Genomic DNA, 21,480 nt, shown 5'->3' with positions numbered 1-21,480 from the left:
AGATGTAGATGTAGGGTCAGAGCGCTCTTAAAGGGACAACATAAAATCTCAAGAGTTAAATAGAAGTATACATTTCTGGTTTTAAAATGAACATTGAAACTGAAACAAATATATGCCAAGGAATTTCCTTGATTGGAAGGTTAATCTAGAGAAAAGTCTATCATACAGTATTTAAAAAAAACATTTTTATTGCTTTCAAGTTTATACAGTGATTTGGCACAGCTACTCCAGCATTCTTGCCAAGTAAAAGTGCTTGGACTTCAATGAATAGATAAAATATATAGCTATATTTAAAGGGAGTGGATCCTTAAAAGTGCTTAGGCAAAAGCTTTGTCCTTTTGAAGTAGATTGAGCTACCTCCTGACCCTGAGTGATCAGAAATCCCAAACTAATGTTTCTTCTATTCCTAATGTTTTATGAGAACTTCCAAGCACCATTTTTTATCTTGGTATTTTATCAAAGCCTAATGCTTCTGTAATTACTTTATTTTTGAATACTGACAGATGCTTATCTGAGTTTTAGTTTGTTTCCTCCTTCCAAATTGGCACAACTTTGCCTCACCTTTGTACGGGACAGAGATCAGGCCTGGAAAATAGATGGCAGTTATTAGCTTGAAGTAAATCAGGAAGTTGGCAAGGTGTTCACAGCTTTTAAAAATCCTTACCCATTTTAGTTGCTCTTGGTGTAAAAGTAGGTAGGTCAAGATTGGTTGGACTCTCAGGCACGGTAGCTCATGCCTGTAATCCTACTCAGGAGGATGAGATGTGAGGATCAAGGTTCAAAGCCAGCCCAGGCACAAAAGACCTGAGATTCTTCAATTAACTGCTAGAAAACCAGAAGTGGGGCTTGGCTCAAGGGGTAGGGTAGTAGCTTTGAGCTGAAGAGCGCAGGGATGGCACCCAGGCCGAGTTCAAGCCCCATGACCCACAAGAAAAAAAAAAAAAAAAAAGATTGATTGGAGTGCCAGGTGTGGTGGCTCTCGGCTGTAATCTTAGCTACTCAGGAGGTTGAGATCTGATCTGAAGATAGTTCAAAGCCAGCCAGGACAGTAAAGGCATCTCCAATTAACAACTAGAAAACTGGAAGTGGTGCTGTGGCTCAAGGGGTAGGGTAGTAGCTTTGAGCTGAAGAGCTCAGGGACAGCACCCAGGCCTAGAGCCCAAAGAATGGAGTGACAGCTGAGTAAAACAAAACAAAACCCCTATTAATTTGATGGAGGATTAGCACATCTCTGTAGCTCCAATCAAATGCTGGGAACATTATGTAAGAATTGGCTTGTTTTAATATAAAACTGGTTTGAAAGCTCATATTTTGACATTTTCAATGAACATATTATGCATCTAAGCTATCACTAATTTTGTTGATTACTTCACCTTAATCAAGGGCATAGAAATAAAATGTGAAATTGTCAGTATCTTTAATAAAAGACTGGTAGAACCATGATTTAGGAAACTTCAATTCTCTCAATTGTGTTCATGTTATTCAGAGCTGGACGTGTATCATGGTTATCTTGTTCTTTTCAGGGCAGCAATGTTTATGTATGCTTTAACTTTAGCTTTACAAGAAACCCAGGAAAATATTGGTCTTACTAGGACCGTCAATTTACAGTAATAAGCCCACAGGGGATAAAAACCAGTCACCATAGGGACTACCCAAGTTTTCAAGTTACAGCTATTGAAAGTTTCTCAATACACATGAAGAAAAAAAATTTAATTTCCCTTGCATATATACAGCAAAGGAGTTCCTGTTATATTTAACTTTTCTCCCCTTTTGAAGTATTGCAGAGAGCCCAGGGCTTAGACCATGCCTGGTAACTGCTCTACCAGTGAGACCAGCCCTTTTACACCCAGTCTCATGATACATTGCTCCGCAGGCCTCAAACTTGTCTCAGCCTCTTGAGTGCATGGAATTTCAGGTGTGAATCACCATTCCATCTTGGTTCCACAAACATTACAAATATTTATTCTGGTGTCCCAAAGACAAAATGAAAATTATATGCCAATCTTGAGTACATCGACAGTTTCAAAATCTAATGTAGCCTGCTGGTTAACAACTCTGGCTTCACCTTGAAAATGGAAGTTGCACCTCAGGATCAGATAGTACGGTCTGCTAAATACTATACAAACCTATCCATAACATTAAAGATAAACTGTCACTCCTACACCGTACTTCTGAGAATCCTTCCTCGAATTTTAAAAAGGAAGGGTTGCACAGGCTAGCTTTTAAATTTTAGGCTTTTGATCCAGGTTGTTTGAACCATAGGTGTGTGGCAATGTACATGGCTCCAGTACTGTTACTACTGAGCTATTTCTAGTTAAGCAGGGTTGGTTAAGTTTAATCTACAGTCTTTAACATCTAGACCAATGTCTAACAAAAATTTTATAACTAGTACCTCAAGTATCCTAAGAGATTAAATCTATAAAGATAATCATGCCAAAGTAAATCAGTCTTTTCTACTCCAATGGTAACTAGGGATGTTACCTGTAGTTCTTGAAAATAAAAATAATGCAAACATAAGATAACTTGTTGTAACTATGTTAGATCTCTGTTGTTACAAAGAACCAAAGATTTAAGTGGTACTCACCTATAATAAAGGACAGAAAAGCCCCCACAAGTTGGGTTACAATACTCAAATTGACTAAAGAAAGCAGCAGCATCTTCTTGAAAGATTTTCTTTTTTTAATCATCTTAAACTATAAATTCAAGAAAGCAGTGTGGTATACCAACAAGAACTCTGCGTGATGAATGTTCTCAAACATGTTGTCATCAGTCTCCAGTAGGTTAAAAAGGCAATGTCTTTTTTTTTGGTGGGTGGGGGCAGTCCTGGGGCTTGAACTCAAGGCCTGGGCACTGTCCTTGGACACTTTTGCTCAAGGCTAGTTCTCTGCCATTTGAGCCACAGCGCCACTTCTGGCCTTTTCTGTGTATGTGGTACCAAGGAATTGAACTCAGGGCTTTCTGCATGCCAGGCAAGCACTCTATCATTAGGCTACACTCCTGGCCCAACAATGTAATCTTTAATTTCATTTTAAAACTTTTCCTTAAAGGGTCAATTTTACTGTGGATAAAGTAAAATTACTTTTTCTAAACCTTCTTTCGCAAGGCTTAGTTGTCTATATCTTGTGACCACCTACTCCGGTTTCTGCATCTAACTATAAAGACAATAGAACTAGTCTTAGCATTAGGGATACTTTTAACTGGTGACACAAAGGAAGAAGCCTATCATTAAATATTCCAGAAATTTATTTGACATTGGCTGGAATACATTTTATATAGAAAGTTTAGGATTGCTACTGTTTTAGATGCCCTCATAAATCTCATGGAGGCTCTAAACTATCAAGGGTGTCAATCTTGAGACATAAGAAACGGATATCACTTTTAAGAACGGTTTTAGCTTAATTGTTTCTAGTCAAATTAAGCCATACGCTTAAAACATAGTGTGCTGGAGCTACTGTATGGAAACAGCTGACATTTAAGAGGGCGTTTGATACTCTGGTCTGTTGGAACATTTAAATACTTGGAAAAAAAAAGAAATATTTAGCTTTGAAGTTTTCAATACTGGAAAACTTTCAAGTCTAGAGTGTGCAGCTAGGAGGGGCTGCTTCGTGTTCCTTAAGTTGTACTCTGCTTCCCACAAAATTAATCCTCAGCTTTGGCTTCCATTTCTTCTGCATCATCATCTCCATCCACTTCAGCATTTTCTCTCTCAAGTCGTTCCAGCTGCCTTGCAAGTTCAGTCTCATCTGTATCTGTGACCACTTTGGGCTGTGGAAGACAGGTATAATTTCAAAGTGAAGTTGTTAACCACTAAACAGGTTAACCAATTTAAACTCTTAAATACTTTGCCATATCTACTTCAACTGTTGAACTAATAAACTCATTAGCTAAAAGTGGAAGAAATTTATGAGAACTATGTAGTACATAAGTGTGTGTCTCTCTATGTGTATGTATGTATTATAACACACACACACACACACACACACACACACTAAAAGGCACAGTATTACCTTTATAACCTAAAAGTATTAGAAATAGTAGTTATAATTTTCAATACCACAAATATCCTATAAATACATCCTTGAGCAACTTTCTTCAGAGAAGAACTTACTACAAATATTATATACATATATTGTTATTGTTGTGCATATGTGTGTCAGTTGTGTGGCGTAGACTTGGGGCCTGCCTAGGTGCTGTCCCTGAGCTTTTTGCTCAAGCTACATCATTGCTGCCAATTTTCTGGTGGTTAACTGGAGATAAGAGTCTCACAGACTCTGTCTGGACTAGCTTCGAACCACAATCCTCATAATCCTCAGATTTTAGCCTCCCGCGTAGCTAGGATTACATGTGTGAGCCACCAGAACCTGGGTCATATATTATTCTTGAAACGAGGAAGCCTTTACTTTTTTTTTCTTTTGGAACTGGTAGTGGAGCTAGAACTCAGGTCATTACCTCTTAGTTGGCTTTTTTGCTCATGGTTTGTTTTCTATCACTTGAGCTAGGCTTTTGGTCCAGCCCCCCCTCCCTTTGGGGGGGGGGGATCCAGCATTTTTGTTGGTTACCTAGAATCTCACTTTTTGGGGGGCTAGTCCTGGGGCTTGACCTCAAGGCCTGGGCACTATCCTTGAGATCTGCTCTACCACTTTAACCACAGCACCACTTCCGGGTTTTTCTGTACATGTGGTACCAAGGAATCAAACCCAGAGCTTTGTGTATCATGCTAGGCAAGCACTCTACCACTAGGCCATACTCCTGGCCCCTGGACTTGTTTTTAGCTGGGCTGCTCTGAAGTAAGATCCTCCAGGCCCCAGCCATTTGAGTTGGTAAAATTACAGGTTCATGTCACCAGTGTCCAGCTAGGTTTTTTTTTTTGCCAGTCCTGAACTTGAACTCAGGGCCTGAGTGCTGTCCTTGGACTTTCTCAAGGCTAGAGCTCTACCACTTGTGCCACAGCACCATTTCTGGCTTTTTCTATATATATGTGATACCAAGGAATCAAACCTAGATCTTCATGCATGCCTGGCAAGCACTCTACCACTAGGTCAAATTCCTGTACCCTGGCTAGGTTTACTTTTTTGAGACAGAGCTCTCATTATATAGCTAAGGATGGCCTCAAGCCTGAAATATTTGTACCTCAGCTTCCCAAGTTCTGAGTCTGTAGGCATGCAACCACACGTCTGACAAATTTCCTTATTTCAATTTTTTTTTCTTGTGTAAAGGAGAGATGGACAGGACTTTAATGCTATCAGACTGGAGGCCTGAGTCTTCATTCTGCAGTGGCATTCTAGTGCTGCTAGCTTTCTTCTTTTAGTAAACGCTGGTGTTGATGACTATTTTATGTTTAGCTTACTTTTAATCTGTGTTAAAAGGCAGTGATCAAGTATTTTAGACATGAAGGTACTGAAGATCCTACCTCCATTTGGACATTGAACACTCCTCTCTTTTCTTCAATCTTTTCTTTGATAACAGCCATAGCTTGATTGAGGACGGAGAGGCCTTCTGTTCTCTCCAGAGTTGTTGTAGTCATTACATACCTTGGAGGAGCTATTAGATTAATCTAAAGGAGATAGACAAAAATTCAATTGACTATAACTATACAACTACTAGTATGTTATTAATATGCTGCATTAACATACCACCCCAAAACTCATATTCCAGTTCTACAGTTCAGCAATTTGAAAGTTTGTTCATTTAATACAACAATCCAATACACATATAATTTTCTGCTATACTGAAGATTATAATCTTTGGTGGCGAGTATAAACTCATGGAAAAATTCCTACTATGAGATTCTGCATAATAGTCAATCAGTTAAAATTTCCCTGCTAATGATGGATGCAGATTTAACCTCATAAAGTTATGTGTATTGGCGAGAGAATGTTACCCATTTCAAGGTACTGTTTTGGACACAACTGGCCCATTCACAAAAGGAATTCCAATCTACTGCATCTATAATAGGAGCAACAATAACAACAAAAAACCTACCATGCAGATGTAAACCTACTCCAGAAGTACCAACAGGATATTTAATACCTCAATTGTAATAGAAAGAAATACTTTTGTTATGAAACAATCTTGTTTTTACAGTACTGGGGATCCATCCTGGGGCCACCAACATGCCGTAAGGATTCTACCATCAAACCATACCCTCAATCCAACATGTTAAAGCAAAGGACAAGACAAGAAAGACTGGGACTATAGCTCAGTAGCACCAGGTTCAATCCCCAGCATAAAAATAACCGGGACCAAGAGTTTGGCCTAGTGGTAGAGTGTTTGCCTGGCATACACGAAGACCTGGGTTCGATTCCTTGGTACCACATACATAGAAACAGCCAGAAGAGGTACTGTGGCTCACATGGTAGAGTTCTAGCCCTGAGAAAGTCCAAGGACAGTGCCCAGACCCTAGAACTGGCAAACCCTAGAACTGGCAAAAACAAAAAAAAAAGAACCAAAACGAGGTATTGATGTGTTTAGGAAGTGATTTTAGTCAGGGTAGAGAAAACTGATGACTCACCTTGATGGGCATGGTTTCCGTAGAACAATTCAAACCTGCTCTCAGGGCTTCTTTTACAGCATCGATGCCTTCATAACCATAGCAAGCCACTTCAATATCTAAAAATAAAAACATTAAAAAGATGACATGGTTGGGCTGGGAGTTTGACCTAGTGGTAGAGTGCTTGTCTAGCATGCATGAAGACGCAGGTTCGATTCCTCGGTACCACATACGTAGCAAAAAGCCAGAAATGATGCTGTGGCTCAAGTGGTAGAGCCCTAGCCTTGAGAAAATCCAGGGACAGTGCTCAGGCGTTGAGCCCAAGCCCAGGACTGGCAAAGAAAAAAAAAAAAATGACATGGGGCTGGAATTTGGTCTAGTGGTTGAGTGCTTGCCTAGCATGCATGAAGACTCGGGTTTGATTCCTTGGTACCACATACTAGAAAAAGCTGCCCAGGTTCTGAATTCAAGTCCCAGGACTGACTAAAAGAAAAAAGAAAAAAAAGACATAAGCCAGGTGCTGGTGGCTCACACTTATAATCCTAGTAACTGAGGAAGCTGAGATCTGAGGATTGCAGTTCAAAGCCAGCCTGGGCAGAAAAGTACCTGTGCAATTCTTATCTCCAATTAACCACTCAAAAACCAGAAGTGGCGTTGTGGCTCAAGAGGCAGAGCACTAGCCTGGAGCCCAAAGAGGGTCAGGGACAGTGCCTATGCCCTAAACTCAGGCCCCACAACCAACTTACTCCCTTCCCCATTCCCCAAAAATTCAAACTTTAAAAAGAATCGGAGGTGGCAGATATACTAATATGCAAATATTTATGGAATCTTTCACTCTATTTGAAATCAATCCCAGCTATTCATTCTCATAACTAAAAGTATCAGATTATGGCTGTGTATGGTAGTACACACCTATAATCATAGCACTTGGAAGAAAAGAAAGTGTTAAAAATTTACAACTGTTGGCCAGGAGTTTGGCCTAGTGGTAGAGTGCTTGCCTAGCATGCACGAAACCCAGGTTCCATTCCTTGGTACCACATACATAGAAAAAAAGCTGGAAGTGGTGCTGAGGCTCAAGTGGTAGAGCTCTAGCCTTGAGAAAGTCCAAGGACAGTGCTCAGGCCTTGAGTTCAAGCCCAGGACTGGCAAAAAAAAAAAAAAAAAATTACAACTGTTGACACAGCACTGTTTTGGTAAGTCTCATTTCTTTGGCTTTTTTTTTTGATGTACACAAAATATTCTGAAAGTCATCTCAGAACTCACCTGCTCGAATTTTGACAGCCTGGGGGGTCAAACGTCTATTAATATTGTTAATGAGTACTTCACGCTCGTCTTCATTCAAATCTAAGCTATCCAAAATGGATGGGTCTCTAAAACAAACAAAAAGCTCAAGGTTAAAGGACTAGTAATTGGGAACCTAAACACTCTAGTCCACAGAATTCATAAAACAAGAAAGCAGTAGCTTTAGTTTTGGAATTAGAACAGAATCTAAATCTTGGCTTTGTACAAAATTTTAGTGTCACGTTCTTTCCAAACACCCATTTCCAAATGTGTAAAACAAAAATAGTGCATCTTACAGGACTGCTTTTAAGTAGTGAGATAATGCAAGAAAAAACACTCAGCAGTATATGACAAATAAAAAACACTCAATTGAGCTGGGGGTGGTGGCTCACACCTGTAATCCTAGCTACTCAGGAGGCTGCGATCTGAGGATCATGGTTCAAAGCCAGCCTGGGCACTAAAGATGTGAGACTCTTATCTCCAATTAACTACTAGAAAACTGTAAGTGGTGCTGTGGCTCAAGGGGTAGGGCGGTAGCCTTGAGCTGAAGAGCTTAGGGACAGTGTCCAGGCCCAGACAAAAAACCAAAAAACAATTGATTATCACAAGGAAAATTTTAGCCATTTTAGCAATTTAACACTTCCTAATATATCTAAAATTCTACTATAATTAAGCCTTTGTGTGTAATTAACAATCTCTTGAAAGTTACAAAAATATGGTAAAAAATGTTTAAAAACAAAGTATATCCATGGGCATTAGGAGAAAGAGGCACTTTTGACAGTTAGTGGGGTTAAGGAAGTAAAGTAGCATTTCATTTGATCCTATTAAGTGCCAGTGACTAGTCTTGGTCAATGACATATAAACTGAACAACCGAAAGGGTGGGGGAGTAGAAAGAATGACTAATGGGATGGCAGCAGTATAACAAGCAAAGGTAGAACTCTATCCATCCAAAGCTAGGTGCAAAATGAGCACCTGTTTTCCTACCCATGTGAGAGGCTAAGGTGGGATGACTGAGGTATCAATACAGCTCAGACAAGAATGCCCACTAGACTCTATCTCTGTAAAAGCAGCTGAGAGTGGTGGTATCCCAGCCATGGTGGGAAGTGCAATACAGGCATGGACACGGTAGGAAGCAAGATCCCATTTGCTAACCTTGAACTCTTCAGCTCAAGGCTGGTGTTCTACCCCTTAAAACACAGTGCCACTTCTGGTTTTCAGGTGGTTATTTGAAGACAGAGTCTCAAGGACTTTTAGGCTGAGGATGGCTTTGAACCATGATCCTCAGATCTCAGACTCTTAAGTAGCTAGGATTACAGGTGTGGGCCACTGGCACCCGGCAAGATCCTATTCTTTAAAAATGACCAGTGCAGGGCCGGGAGTTTGGCCTAGTGGTTAAAGTGCTTGCCTAGCACGCATGAAGACCCAGGTTCGATTCCTCGGTACCACATACATAGAAAAAAGCCAGAAATGGTGCTGAGGCTCAAGTGGTAGAGCTCTAGCCTTGAGAAAATCCAAGGACAGTGCTCAGGCCCTGAGCTAAAGCCCAGGACTGGCAAAAAAAAAAAAAAAAAAGACCAGTGCAGGGCTGCGAATGTGGCTTAGTGGTAGAGTGCTTGCCTAGCATGCGCAAAACCCTGAATTTGATTCCTTAGTACCACATAAACAGAAAAAAACTGGAAGTGATGCTGTGGCTCAAGTAGAATACTAGCCTTCAGCAAAAACTCAGGGACAGTGCCTAGGCTCTGAGTTTTAAGCTCTAGGACTGGCCAAAACCAATCAAACAAACCAGTGCAAAAATGACTAGCAGCATAGCTTAGTAATAGAGTATCTGTGTAGCAAGTATGTAGTGAAGCTGAAACACTAGTAGAATTTAAATGTATATACACATAAAGAAATACTGACATTGTATTTTTGAGATAGAGTTCATGTTTTTGCCTGGACTGTGATGCTATTTTATGCTTTCCCTGTAGTCTGAATGACAGGCCCATGATACAATGTTCAGCTAGTGGCAAAGACAGGAGTCTCACTAAAGTTTGCCCAGCCTGTCTTTTGAACTATCCCATCACTGCTTCCTTAACATCATAGGCATGAATACTGCATCTGGCCATTGAAAATCTTTTAACAGGGGAAACAAATCAAGCATATTCTCAAAATTAAATGCTTCCTAGAAATTAATATGAAGTAGGTGCATTTCTATCAATTTGAAAAAATCCTGCTTAAAAACAGCCTTCTAGGGAAAAATGCAAACTACAGAAAGTTACAACAATGGATTAAAATTTAAGTACACCAATTATCCCACACACATTTCTATGGATTGACAGGTTGTAGAAAGTGCTGAGACCAGAAATATTTTGGACTTTTTTTTTTTTTTTGACATTTTGGAATGTCTGTGTCAACAGAATGGTCTAAATACAAAAATCATTTATATTTTATATACATGTTACACATATAGTAAAAGCAATTTATTTGTAAGTACTCTTAGTTTACATGTGTTTTGGCAATCTGTCACAGGAGGTCAGTTATAAAATTTTCCATTGTAGTTAAGTATATTGTTGGTCCTCAAAAACTTCAGATTTTGGGGCATTTTGTATCGGATTAGAGATGCCAAACATGTCTATAATAAAACCATTAAAACATAAATGATAATGATGATACAGAATAATAATTTCAGAGTAATAGTTCTCATTGATTAGTGGAGGCTGGAGAGGCAAAACTTCTGTGTTCAATTATTTCAGAAACTGATTTGTTGAATTAAAAAGGTGGCAAAGACATCTGGCTTATGCCTGCAATCCTAGCTACTCCAGAGGCCAAGATCTGAGGATTGCAGTTCAAAGCCAGCCTAAGCAGGAAAGTCCATGATACTCATATCCAAATAATCACAGAAAAAACTGGAAGTGGTACTGTGGCTTTAGTGGTAGACTGCTGGTCTTGAGCAAAAGGAGCTCAGGGACAGCATCCAAGTCCATAGTTCAAGGCCCAGGACAGGCAAAAAACAAAAACAAACAACAACAACAACAACAAAAGACAAAACTCACACAAAAGTGGCAAAGAATGAGCATGAAATTTGGACAGTTGTTACATGACTGGCAAGCATGTGGCCCCAGGCTCTACCCCAAGTACTACAAAAAAGACAAGGAATGAACAAAGCAGTGAGGTATACAGAATAGAAGGATAAAACAGAGCCAGAAAACCATGATTTGAATATTGGTTCTCTAGGATTTGCTACCTGTGTGACCTAGAACAAATTATTTAATCTCTGCCTCAATTTCCTTAACTATAAGAGATAACTTCTCCTGTAAGTTGTTAGGGTATTATCTATTGCTATTCCTTTTGTAACACATGCACGCACAAGGTCATACAAGGTCAAATGGAAGGGGTATGGTATATGCGGGGGCACTTACAATCCAGGAGCTGTTTGCCTATTCTGAGGGCTACAGAGGTCCAGTGGTTCTTGGTAGCTCAAGGGTTGGAAAGTAACCTTAGTCCAGTGGTGAGGCAGCTCATGAAGAATGAAGTCAGGAAAGAGTGGGAGGTGAAGAAGCAGAGACAGAAAGCACTGAGAACTGGAATCTGATTGCTAAAAGCAGAAGATGTAAGACTTGCTACATGAAAAAGTCAAGGAGGGGTTCAAAGGGTGCTTTTTAGTATAAATGGAATAAACCAGAAGACATAATAATTATAGTAATGAAGCAAAATAAAGGGAAAAGCTGCCTAAGAAAGGGAGTAACCGATAAATGGAAGTGCAATGACTTACTTATGAATTTTTGTAAAATTAAATATGCAGTGAGCACAACAGCTAAGAGTATAGGAGATGAGGCTGGGATGTAGCTCAGTGGCAAAGTGCTTGCACTAGCAAGTGCAATGTCCTAGGTTCGATCCCAGTACAAAAAAGAAAAAAAAAAAAAAAGAGTATAGGAGATGGCAGAATGGTTCTGAGGAAGAGCAGTAAGAAGTTCTGAAGCAGAACTATAAACATGGGAAGAAAAACTGACCAGGAGTGGAAGAATGTAGGGTGGCAGTGAAGGCCCTGCTGAGGTTGGAGACTGTGAACAGGCACTGGCACCAACCTGTAGGACTCATTTTTTTTCTAGTGCCACCCAGCAGTCTATAAGTGCAGAGAAGGCAGGAACACTGATCCAAGGCTGGATGTAACAGAAGGAAAAACAGGGCAAAATTCATGATATTGGCAAGAAGGTTTTGAAATGATGGCTCATGGCCTGTGGGTTGGACAAGAAAGCCAGGAGACAGTGAAAAGACAAAGAAAAATAGGATTGGAACCACAGCCTAATCCATAAGAATTTAAGAAGAAATACCATAGGACTAACTACATATCTAGAAGGACAGGAAATTATGGGGAAAACAAAACAAAAGCAAAAACAGAAAGTAAAAGTTTTAGAGGCAAGCAAATCCTAGAAACAAAAAAGACCAGAGGGGGACAACATGGAAGACTAGCTAAAGTGTCTTGGACCAAAGGTCAAGGAAATAGAGGTAAAGCTACATACATTGGTCCTAAAGTCCTGTAGGACAGTAGCAAAACTAGGAAATGAAAATGTACAAGGGAGCATGATATAAAACCATGAATTATATAATTATTGTATATGTAGTATGTTGTAGTCTATGTAAATCAATCTATATAGACTTGACACATAGGATGAGCCTACAACATGTCTTTTATACTGAAATATTGTTTTCTAAATTTGGTACAGGTTTAATACATGGACGTCAGACTATCACTCTCTAGGCTACACATGGCAGCTGTGATATTAAGACAGAAACATAGAGGTTTCCTTACGAGACTGCATGCTTAAATGCATCATAGGCACCATATCCAGGTCTCTTGTACTTGTCATCAAAAACCCAGGCAGTCCTCTGAAACAGGCTTTCCAGCTGCTCATCCTTGGTGTATTCTAACACCTCAGCAACATGGCGAAGAATGCTATAAACCTAGAACAGAACAAAGAGTTCACTTCCAAAACAAAAGATCCATAGAAATATCTATTTCCTTGCAATAATTGACTCCTGTATGTACAAAGAGAAAAATATAGGATCCTGAGATTTGGATCAAATCTTGATGATGGGACAAATTAACATCTTTGAATTTGTTTCCCCATTTGTGAAAGGAAAATACTAGTATCTCCCTACTGTAGGGATTTTTTTTTTTTTTTTCTGCCAGTTGTAGGGCTTGAACTCAGGGCCTAAGCATTGTCCTTGGGCTTTCTCAAGGCTAGCGCTCTACCACTTGCGCCAGTACCACTTCCAGCCTTTTCTATGTATTGATACTGAGAAAAGGCAAGCACTCTACTGCTAGGCCAAATTCCCAGCTCCTGTAGGGAAATTTTGCATAGGATTAAATATATATAAACACATATTATAAATGCTCAAGTACTATATATAGAACCAGCCAACCAACACCACCAACAAAATGAAAAAAAAAAACAGGCTTTTGGTTTTGGATTCAACATTCACAAGCCCCCAGTTATAGGGCTTGAACTCAGCCTGGGTGCTGTCCCTGAGCCCTTCAGCTCAAGGTACCACTCTACCCCTTAAGCTGTAACCTGCTTCCGGTTTTCTAGTGGTTAACTTTAGTGCCTGGACTAGCTTTGAATTGAGATCCTCAGATCTCAGCCTTCTGAATAGCTAGGATTACAGGTGTGAGCTGCCATGCCCAGATACAAATTCTTATTTTGACAAAGCTGGAAGACAAAACTATGTGTTATGATAAGCTTGTGAAAAATAAGCTGCCGGGCATGCTGGTGTAGGTCACTAACCCTAAATACTTGAGGGCAAGAGAGGGAGCTGAGGCAGAAGGATCATCTGAGCCTATGGTCGATTCAAGGCCAGTCTTGGCAACAATAGTGAGACTACTAAAGAAAAATTAAAAGGCAGGCTGAAGATGTAGTTCAGTGGTAAGGGTACCTCACTAGCATGCATGAGACCACTGGGTTTGATCCCCAGCAGCAGCACAATCAACCAATCAAATTAAAAAGCTAAAAAGTCAGCTGAAATAAGCTAATTCAATGTAAGACCGTTTTTAAAACATTACCTTTTTGTACTCATTTGAGAATATTAGATCATGAGCAATGTGTTAAGGTAGTAACACTGAGAGAATACAATATAGTTCTTTACATTTTGAGATTCAATCCCCCAAAAAGATTTCCACATAACACAGAGTTTTCACAATCTTTCTGCCAGGAATTATATATTAAATACAAAAATAAGGGGCCGGGAGTGTAGCTTAATAATAGTGTTTGCCTAGCATGCATGAAGCCTGGGTTCAATTCCTCAGTACACATACACAGAAAAAGCTACAAGTGGCGCTGTGCTAGCCTTGAGCGAAAAGTGTCCAAGGACAGTGCTGAGGCCCCGAGTTCAAGCCCCAGAGATAAGAAAAAAAAAAAAAATCAACTTACAGTTTTGGACTTTGTGAACTTGTCTTCACATTTGATTGCTTCTTCTGGAGAGACTCTTCTTTTTGACAAGTCAATATATCCTATTTAAGAAAATTTGGGAGGGAAAAAAATAAAAATGAATGTTCAGGTACCAGTGTATTACTGTGGTCAAATTTTTTTTGGGGGGTGGGGAGAGGGAAAGGGCAGTCCTAGAGCTTGAACTCAGGGCCTGGACACTGTCTTTGAGCTTTTTCAAGGCTAGCATTCTACCACTTGAGCCACAGTACCACTTCCAGCTTTTTCTGTGTATATGATACTCAGGAATCAAACCCAGGGCTTTGTCATGCTGGTTAAGCACTCTACCACTAGGCCACACACCAGGCCCTATACTGTGGTCAATTTTATAAACAAACCAAGTGCTTGGTAAGCTTGTATAGTATTCATCCACTAACCTTATATGAACAAAAACCCAGGTACCAGTGACTCATACTTAACTACTCAGGAGCCTGCGATCTAAGGATCATGGTTGGAAGCCAGCCTTGGCAGGAAACTCTATTTGTTTCTTATCTCTAATTTACTTCCACAAAGCTGGAAGTGGTATTGTGTCTCAAAGTGGTAGAGCTCTGGCCTTGAGCAAGAAAGCTCAGGAAACAGAATCCAAGCCCTATGACCCAACACACACACACACACACACACACACACACACTCTCTCTCTCTCTCTCTCTCTCTCTCTCTCTCTCTCTCTCTCTCTCTCTCTCTCTCTCCCCCCCCCTACTCAGTTGCTTTTGTTTTTATTGACAATCAACTCACTGCAAGTAAGCACGTACATAAAATTTTGATTCTCAAACCAAACTAGCATTCCACATACTTTACTTGTTCATTTTTTTCCTATTCTTTTCATACTCTGCAAGACTAAATACCTTTTCTTCTTACTCTGAGGTGCTAAGATCAGAACCCAGGACTCCCAATATTAGACAAGAATTGATTCTAAGCTACAAGCACTGTACCACCCTCTGTCCTTGTCAAAAATTGTACCACTTGAGTCATACCCAACTCCCTTCCCTTTTTGTCTAAGGCCAGTTTATACCACATTTCTCCTATTTCTATTTCTATTTCCTCTATAGCTGACAGGTGCATTCCACTACATCTAGCTTCTATTATTTGAGGTTAAGTCTTGTGAACCTGTTGCCCAGGCTGGCCCTCCATTCACCTGGTCTGTCTTCCAAGTAGCTCTTCTGTCATACTTTTAAATTAATTAATTAAGTTATTTTGCCAGTCCTGGGGATTTCTCAAGGCTAGAGCTCTACCACCTGAGCTACAGAACTACTTCCAGCTTTTTCTATATATGTGGTACCAAGGAATCCAACGCTGGTCTTTGTGCATGTTAGGCATGATATATATCATATATCATTATCTATCTATCTATCTATCTATCTATCTATCTATCTATCTTTTTAAAAGAAATTTAGTGTTTAGCAATTGTGCATACATCTAAAACATTGAGTAATATCTGGCAGAGGCTCTAGATTTCTACACATTTTTCTTGAGACTATTTTTTTTCCCTTGGACTGGGGTTTGAACTCATGGCCCTGTGCTTGCTAAGTAAGTGTTCCACCAAATCAAATTTAGGCTCATTTTGCTTTATATTATTTCAGCCTGGGGGTAGCTTTTAATCACAATCCTGCTCTTCTCAAAATTGTTGATTTTTTTTCTTTAAACCAGACAGTTGTCTCTTGGACTCCTAGGGTAGGGAAAAAATAGGAATTCTAAGATTTTCATCCTTTTGCACTGATTGGAGGCTATCCTGTGTTATCAGTGTTCAGTGATCTGATAAGAGATTTTTGCAGAATTTTTATATAGTCATAGGAACTCTTCCCTTGTGGACATCTCTGTTATCAGCCCTACTACTCCCAGCTATGGTTGTCTAGAATATTTTTCCCCTCATTCCCAACCCCACTCTGCAGTCCTGGGGCTTGAACTCTGGGCGGGTACTGTGGATAAGAATCTCATGGACTTTAGTGCCCAGGCTGGCTTTGAACCTTAATCCTCAGATCTCAGCCTCCTCAGTAGCTGGGATTATAGGCATGAGCCACTGCACCTGGCAGTCAGTGCTTTACCATTTGAGCCAGTGACATTTCCAGTTTTCTGGTGGTTAGTTGTAGATAAGAATCTCATGGGAACTTTCCTGCCTGGGTTGGCTTAGAATGGTGATCCTCAGATCTCAGCCTGAGTAGCTAGGATTACAGGTGTGAGATACCAGTACCTGACCTATGACCTACTTTTATAATTATACTTTAAAAATTTACAAATTTTAAGATAATTTTCTAACTTACCTTTTTCTTTGTCCACTCTAATAACAACTACACATTCATTTCTACCAATTCGGATGAGTTTATTTATAGAACGGATACGTCTTCTGGATAATTCACTAAGAAGAATCATGCCTTCAATGTTGTTGTATTCCAGCAAGCTGACGTAAGCCCCCATTTCAGCAATGGACCTGACATTCACCATCACTACATCTTCCACTTCAGGAAATTTGTGTTGATAAAATCTACAACTTAGACCAGGCATTCTGCAAATGAAAAGAATCAAGTTCCAGTTCAGGTCAAAATAAAGAAATGGCAATTTTATTTAATTTGCCCCTAAAAGAAAAAAAAAGTTACTGGTCTTTTCAGCTCTTTAAACTTCTTAAATAGTTCCAGAAAGTGGATAAATACCAAGATACCAAACTTTAATTCTTATTTCATTCCATATTTTTATAAGGCTTAGATGATTCTCTGCCATCAGTTCCAGAGGAACCATAAAAAATAATAACCATCTATGAAGAACTGGGAGACCTAAGGATTAAAGGAATACCTCAAGAGCAATAGACTTTTAATACAACCACTTTATGAGGGCGTGGTGATGCATACTTATGTTCTCAAGGTAAGGTAAGAAGCCAGTTCAAGGCCAGTCTGGGCACACAAGATGCTGTCTCTAAACAAAATTGAAACCCACAAACTATCATTTTAAGGAATCACAAATAATAGGGGTCATGGGGGTGGAGGGCACATCACTACTATTCTAGTATTATAGTAATATTACATATTAGGGAAATTAAAACTTTTCCATATCAGCTTAGATTATATATGCTACTACCTAATGTATAATGGAAAATATCTTTGCAATATACCATATAACACTGTGTGTGTGTGTGTGTGTGTGTGTGTGTGTGTGTGTGTATTTGTGTGAGCCCAGAACTAGAATATCTGAGGCAAGTATTCTACCAATGATACACTCCAGCCCATTATCACTTATTATAACCAAAATTACAGTAGACACATCAAAGTAACAAAACTAAAAAATATTAATCATAAAGCTTAACTTTCCTTTCAAAGTAAAACTGAGTTTAACTGAGCTACCATAGTTTCTAGCATTCATTTATAAATCCAGGGCCTCATACATGCTAATAAAGCATTCTACCACTTGAGCTATACACCCCCAATTCCTCTATCTACTATCTATTTTTGCCAGCTAGATATATCTAAATTTGAGAATAGCTGTACAAATTCCCCTTTCTATAGCCTTCAAGTTTCTTTTAATCTGTATGCATTAAATTATTACTTAGGATCTATACATCCCTTGTTATGGCCCACAGATAGAAATCATACCATGAACTGACAAATATTTTTAAAAAGAAAGCTTTCACATAGGATGCCAGTGACTCATGCCTATAATCTCAGCTATTCTCAAGTCTGAGATCTGAGGATCACAGTTTGAAGCCAGTCAGGCAGGCAAGTTTGAGAGACTCATCTCCAACGAACCACCAAAAACCTGAAAGTAGAGCTGTGGCTCAAGTGGTAGAATACTAGTCTTGAACAAAAGAGCTCAAAGACAGAGTCTAGACCCTGATTTCAAGCCTATGGACTGGAATGCACACCAAAAATGGAAGATTTAGAACAAATTATGCTGAAAGGTTTTCATTTTTCTCTGTTTGATTTTGATTTTTTTCTCTACTGACTGATATTGCTGGAGCACAGACAGACAATAATGGGAATCCAGGAATCAAACGATCTAAAAAAATTGTCAAAATTCATTTAACAAAGTCAAACATGAGGTAGTAATCAATACTTGACCTTAAATCACCACATCCAGCATAAGGAATACCAGAGTTCTTGCACTGAAGTGCAGTGCAAGATTATCTGGCAACTACTTATATCCCCTACCCAATGGATAGACACATTTTCCTTTTTAATAAATTTGTACACAGGCCAGGAGTGTGGCCTAGTGGTAGAGTGCTTGCTTAGCATGCACAAAGCCCTAGGTTCGATTCCTCCATACCATATACACAGAAAAAACCAGAAGAGGAGCTGTGGCTCAAGAGTTCAAGCCCCAGAACTGGCAAAATAAGTAAATATTAGTCCCACAGGGGGGTTCATTGTGACATTTCTATAACTGTGACATGTACACAATGTGCCCTGATCAACCTTACCACTCTCTCCAACCCATGCTCCTTTCATAAAGCAATTTCATCTGGTTTTATTTTCACACATGCAAATAAACTACTTCAACCACATTCATTCTCATTTAATTTCTTTGTTAGACCTCCTCCATCCCATCATATCCACTCACATCCAAGTCTGTTTCACTTTTTGGAATACTAATTGCATGAAGGGGTTCTACTACTGTATTTCAGATATACATATGTACATTTTTCTATTATTTGGTCCTTGTGATCTGTCTACTGTTTATCTCTTTGGGGTAGCTCTCTCTACTTAGTGTTCCCCCCTTTATGGATAAACTAAAGCACAGGCTGGGCAACTTGCTCGTTTACATACTGGACTGATAGTGGCTTGGAACCACATATCCTTTCTCCTTACAAACAAGGATATTTCCCCTCAGTATCATTGTCACCCTTAGGAACTTCTGGCACAAATAAAATACAACATTAATATACACATTCAGTGTCGAGAACATAAATCACAAATTGGCACAAACTATTAGTACTCAACTATTGTTTAACTAAAAAGCAACTTACATAGATTTAGTTACCTTGTAGCTCAAAAACAACAACAAAAAAGAGATCTACTAAACAAAGGGAAGTAGACTCAATGGTTAGAATTACCCAAGAGTAAAACAGGGGAGCTGGTTGTATCATTTAAAAAACTTGAAAGTTCATTTTACAAGAAACTCTCAGATTTTGAACACATCTTATAAAAAGCTTGTAACTTGTGAAAAAAAAAACCCCACACAACTAAAAAAAAAAAAAAAAAAGGCCCCCAACACTCAGTTTCCTCAGTCAGGAAACCAGAGATCATACTAGGAATTTACTCAGTTGTTTGTGTCATTTTCACTGTCCAATCAGGCATGAAGCCATGGGAATAGCTCTGTATTTTGAATCCTTGCTCTGCTCTACTACTTGGCTGTAGCTATATGGGAAAGGCATTCTCTTTGAACTCTGAAAATTGTGATGTGATAAACTTTTGCTAGCACTGATTGAGCAAAAAAAGCTCGGGGACAGCACTCAGACCCAGTAGCTGAAAGAGAAGAAAATCTGGCTACACGTTTTGATGTAAAGATTTAACCCAACTCCAAGCTAATGTAATCAGTAATTTTGCCCCATCAATGCACAGGACTTTTTTCCTGAACCGTGTGGCACAGTCAAGTCACCATAGTGGATTACAAGAAATTCACATTTCTTTCGGTCATCAGCTCTTTTGCTAGTCATGCTGGTTTTTGTGAAGCTCCTGTTCTTGGTTCAGGAGCTTCACAAAAACCAAACTTTAAAACTAATTCAATGTAACTGTACTCGGAAGTGCAGCCGAATCTCTACAAACAGTACTGTGCAGCTGCAACTGTCACTTGGTACGACATTTAAGTAACTATGTGTGCAAAAACTGGAGTATTTCTCTTGAATAACTCAATCCAGAGTTACTGGGACTAATATACCCTTTTAACAAGAAACAATGGTTCTTCTTTAATGAAAATTAAAGCAGCCTAAGCTTTGGGGATAATTAAAGAGACCTCAGGATGTACCTGGGCATCAATTTAACCCGCCTCCCGGATTCCTTAATCTTAGGGATTTTAGTTCCATAGAGTTACAAGACTACAGTTCCAGTCTCACTGCTGCCAAAATAGGGTAAACTGACAGGAACAACAGTAATAAACCCCTTGCACAGTAGGCTTTAGCTTCTAGTGGGGGTGACTCATTCTACTACAATGCCCGAATAGAGCGATAGCATCAACTTCCATTACTTAACGCATAAGCTATACTTTCCATTAGAGTGGCCCATGCTATTGGTTCTTTAGAGAACATTTTGGTTCTGGGTTCTACAGAGAACCGGTTTCGTTTTGGCAGCATTTTTAGGGTGGAAGGAAAAAAAGAAAAAAAAAAACCCCAAATCAAGCAAAGCGAAGAAACTCTGGAGCGAGGAAAGGGTGTCCGGGCGTCGTCGGGGCCCCGTCACCCAGGCGCTACAGCACGCTGAGGCTTGGACAGGCCGACCGTCCCACCCCGGGCCGACCTCAAGGCCCTGCAGCCCGGCGGGTGGAGGGTGGCGGCCGCGGCGAGGCACTTCCCGCGCCGGGACGGGAAGGGAGGGCGGGCGAGCCCCGGGCCTGGTGTTTCTCGACCACTCCCGTCAGCGGATACAAACGAAGGGGGCTCCTAGAGAAAACCGAGACGCCGGACCAGTCACCTGAGGTACGAGAGAGAGGCCCGCACGAGGGTCCACGCCGCACTCTTCTATCGGAGAAGGCCGACCTGAGACAGCCGCGCCAGTCGCCCAGCTTCTTCAGCGTGCGCCTCACGCGACCCCAGCGCGCATGCGGAACCACCTCGCACTGCGCAGGCGCCCACGGGAAAGGCCCGCCTCTCCACGCGGATCATAGAGTGTGGGTCCTCCAAGAACGAACAGAGTGTCAGCCCCTCACATGAGGGCCTGGAAAGGTCGTTTTGGGATGATTGTTTTGCTGAGTAATCCCCAAGGCGGAAGGAGAGATGTAGGACTCATTCCTTATCTCCGAAGAGCAAATCTCTCAGAGTCTAAGCCCGCCATCAGACGGCGCTGTAACTAGAGAGGAAAACATGAAAACGGAAGGAGAGAGGGCGTGCGAATCTCTCTCCTCTTCAACGCGGACAGTGATTTGTGCAGCCGCCGGGGAGGGTGAGGGAGGCGGGGCTGAACCGGAATTCCGCCGTGCGCGCGTCTCAACATCCGGGCATCTTTTTTTTTTTTTTTTTTTTTTTGGTTCAGCCCGCCTCCTCGATCCTGAACAGGAAGCGGAAGTGGGAGATGGGCCCCGTCGGTGCCTCTTCGCACCCGGGATCAGGTGAC

At 40.4% G+C, this 21,480-nt stretch overlaps 1 protein-coding gene across 1 annotated transcript; it reads right to left on the bottom strand.

Annotated features, from left to right (window-relative positions):
* Positions 1–482: 482 nt before the first annotated feature.
* Eif2s1 (eukaryotic translation initiation factor 2 subunit alpha) lies at positions 483–21,441 on the bottom strand. Its single transcript, XM_090344325.1, has 8 exons — positions 20,842–21,441; positions 16,495–16,736; positions 14,183–14,262; positions 12,565–12,716; positions 7,754–7,860; positions 6,512–6,609; positions 5,411–5,554; positions 483–3,765 (listed from the first exon to the last, which is right to left on the bottom strand). Exons 2-8 carry the CDS (start codon positions 16,733–16,735, stop codon positions 3,640–3,642), a joined length of 948 nt encoding a protein of 315 aa, XP_090200451.1. The 5' UTR covers position 16,736; positions 20,842–21,441; the 3' UTR covers positions 483–3,639.
* Between the last annotated feature and the right edge of the window lie 39 nt (positions 21,442–21,480).

Source organism: Megascapheus bottae, chromosome 14, assembly GCF_031878675.1.
Source record: "Megascapheus bottae isolate mThoBot1 chromosome 14, mThoBot2.hap1, whole genome shotgun sequence".
Taxonomy (NCBI): Eukaryota; Metazoa; Chordata; class Mammalia; order Rodentia; family Geomyidae; genus Megascapheus; species Megascapheus bottae.
Note: the sequence above shows the minus strand (reverse complement) of the source record. Positions and strands in the feature narration are given on the sequence as shown.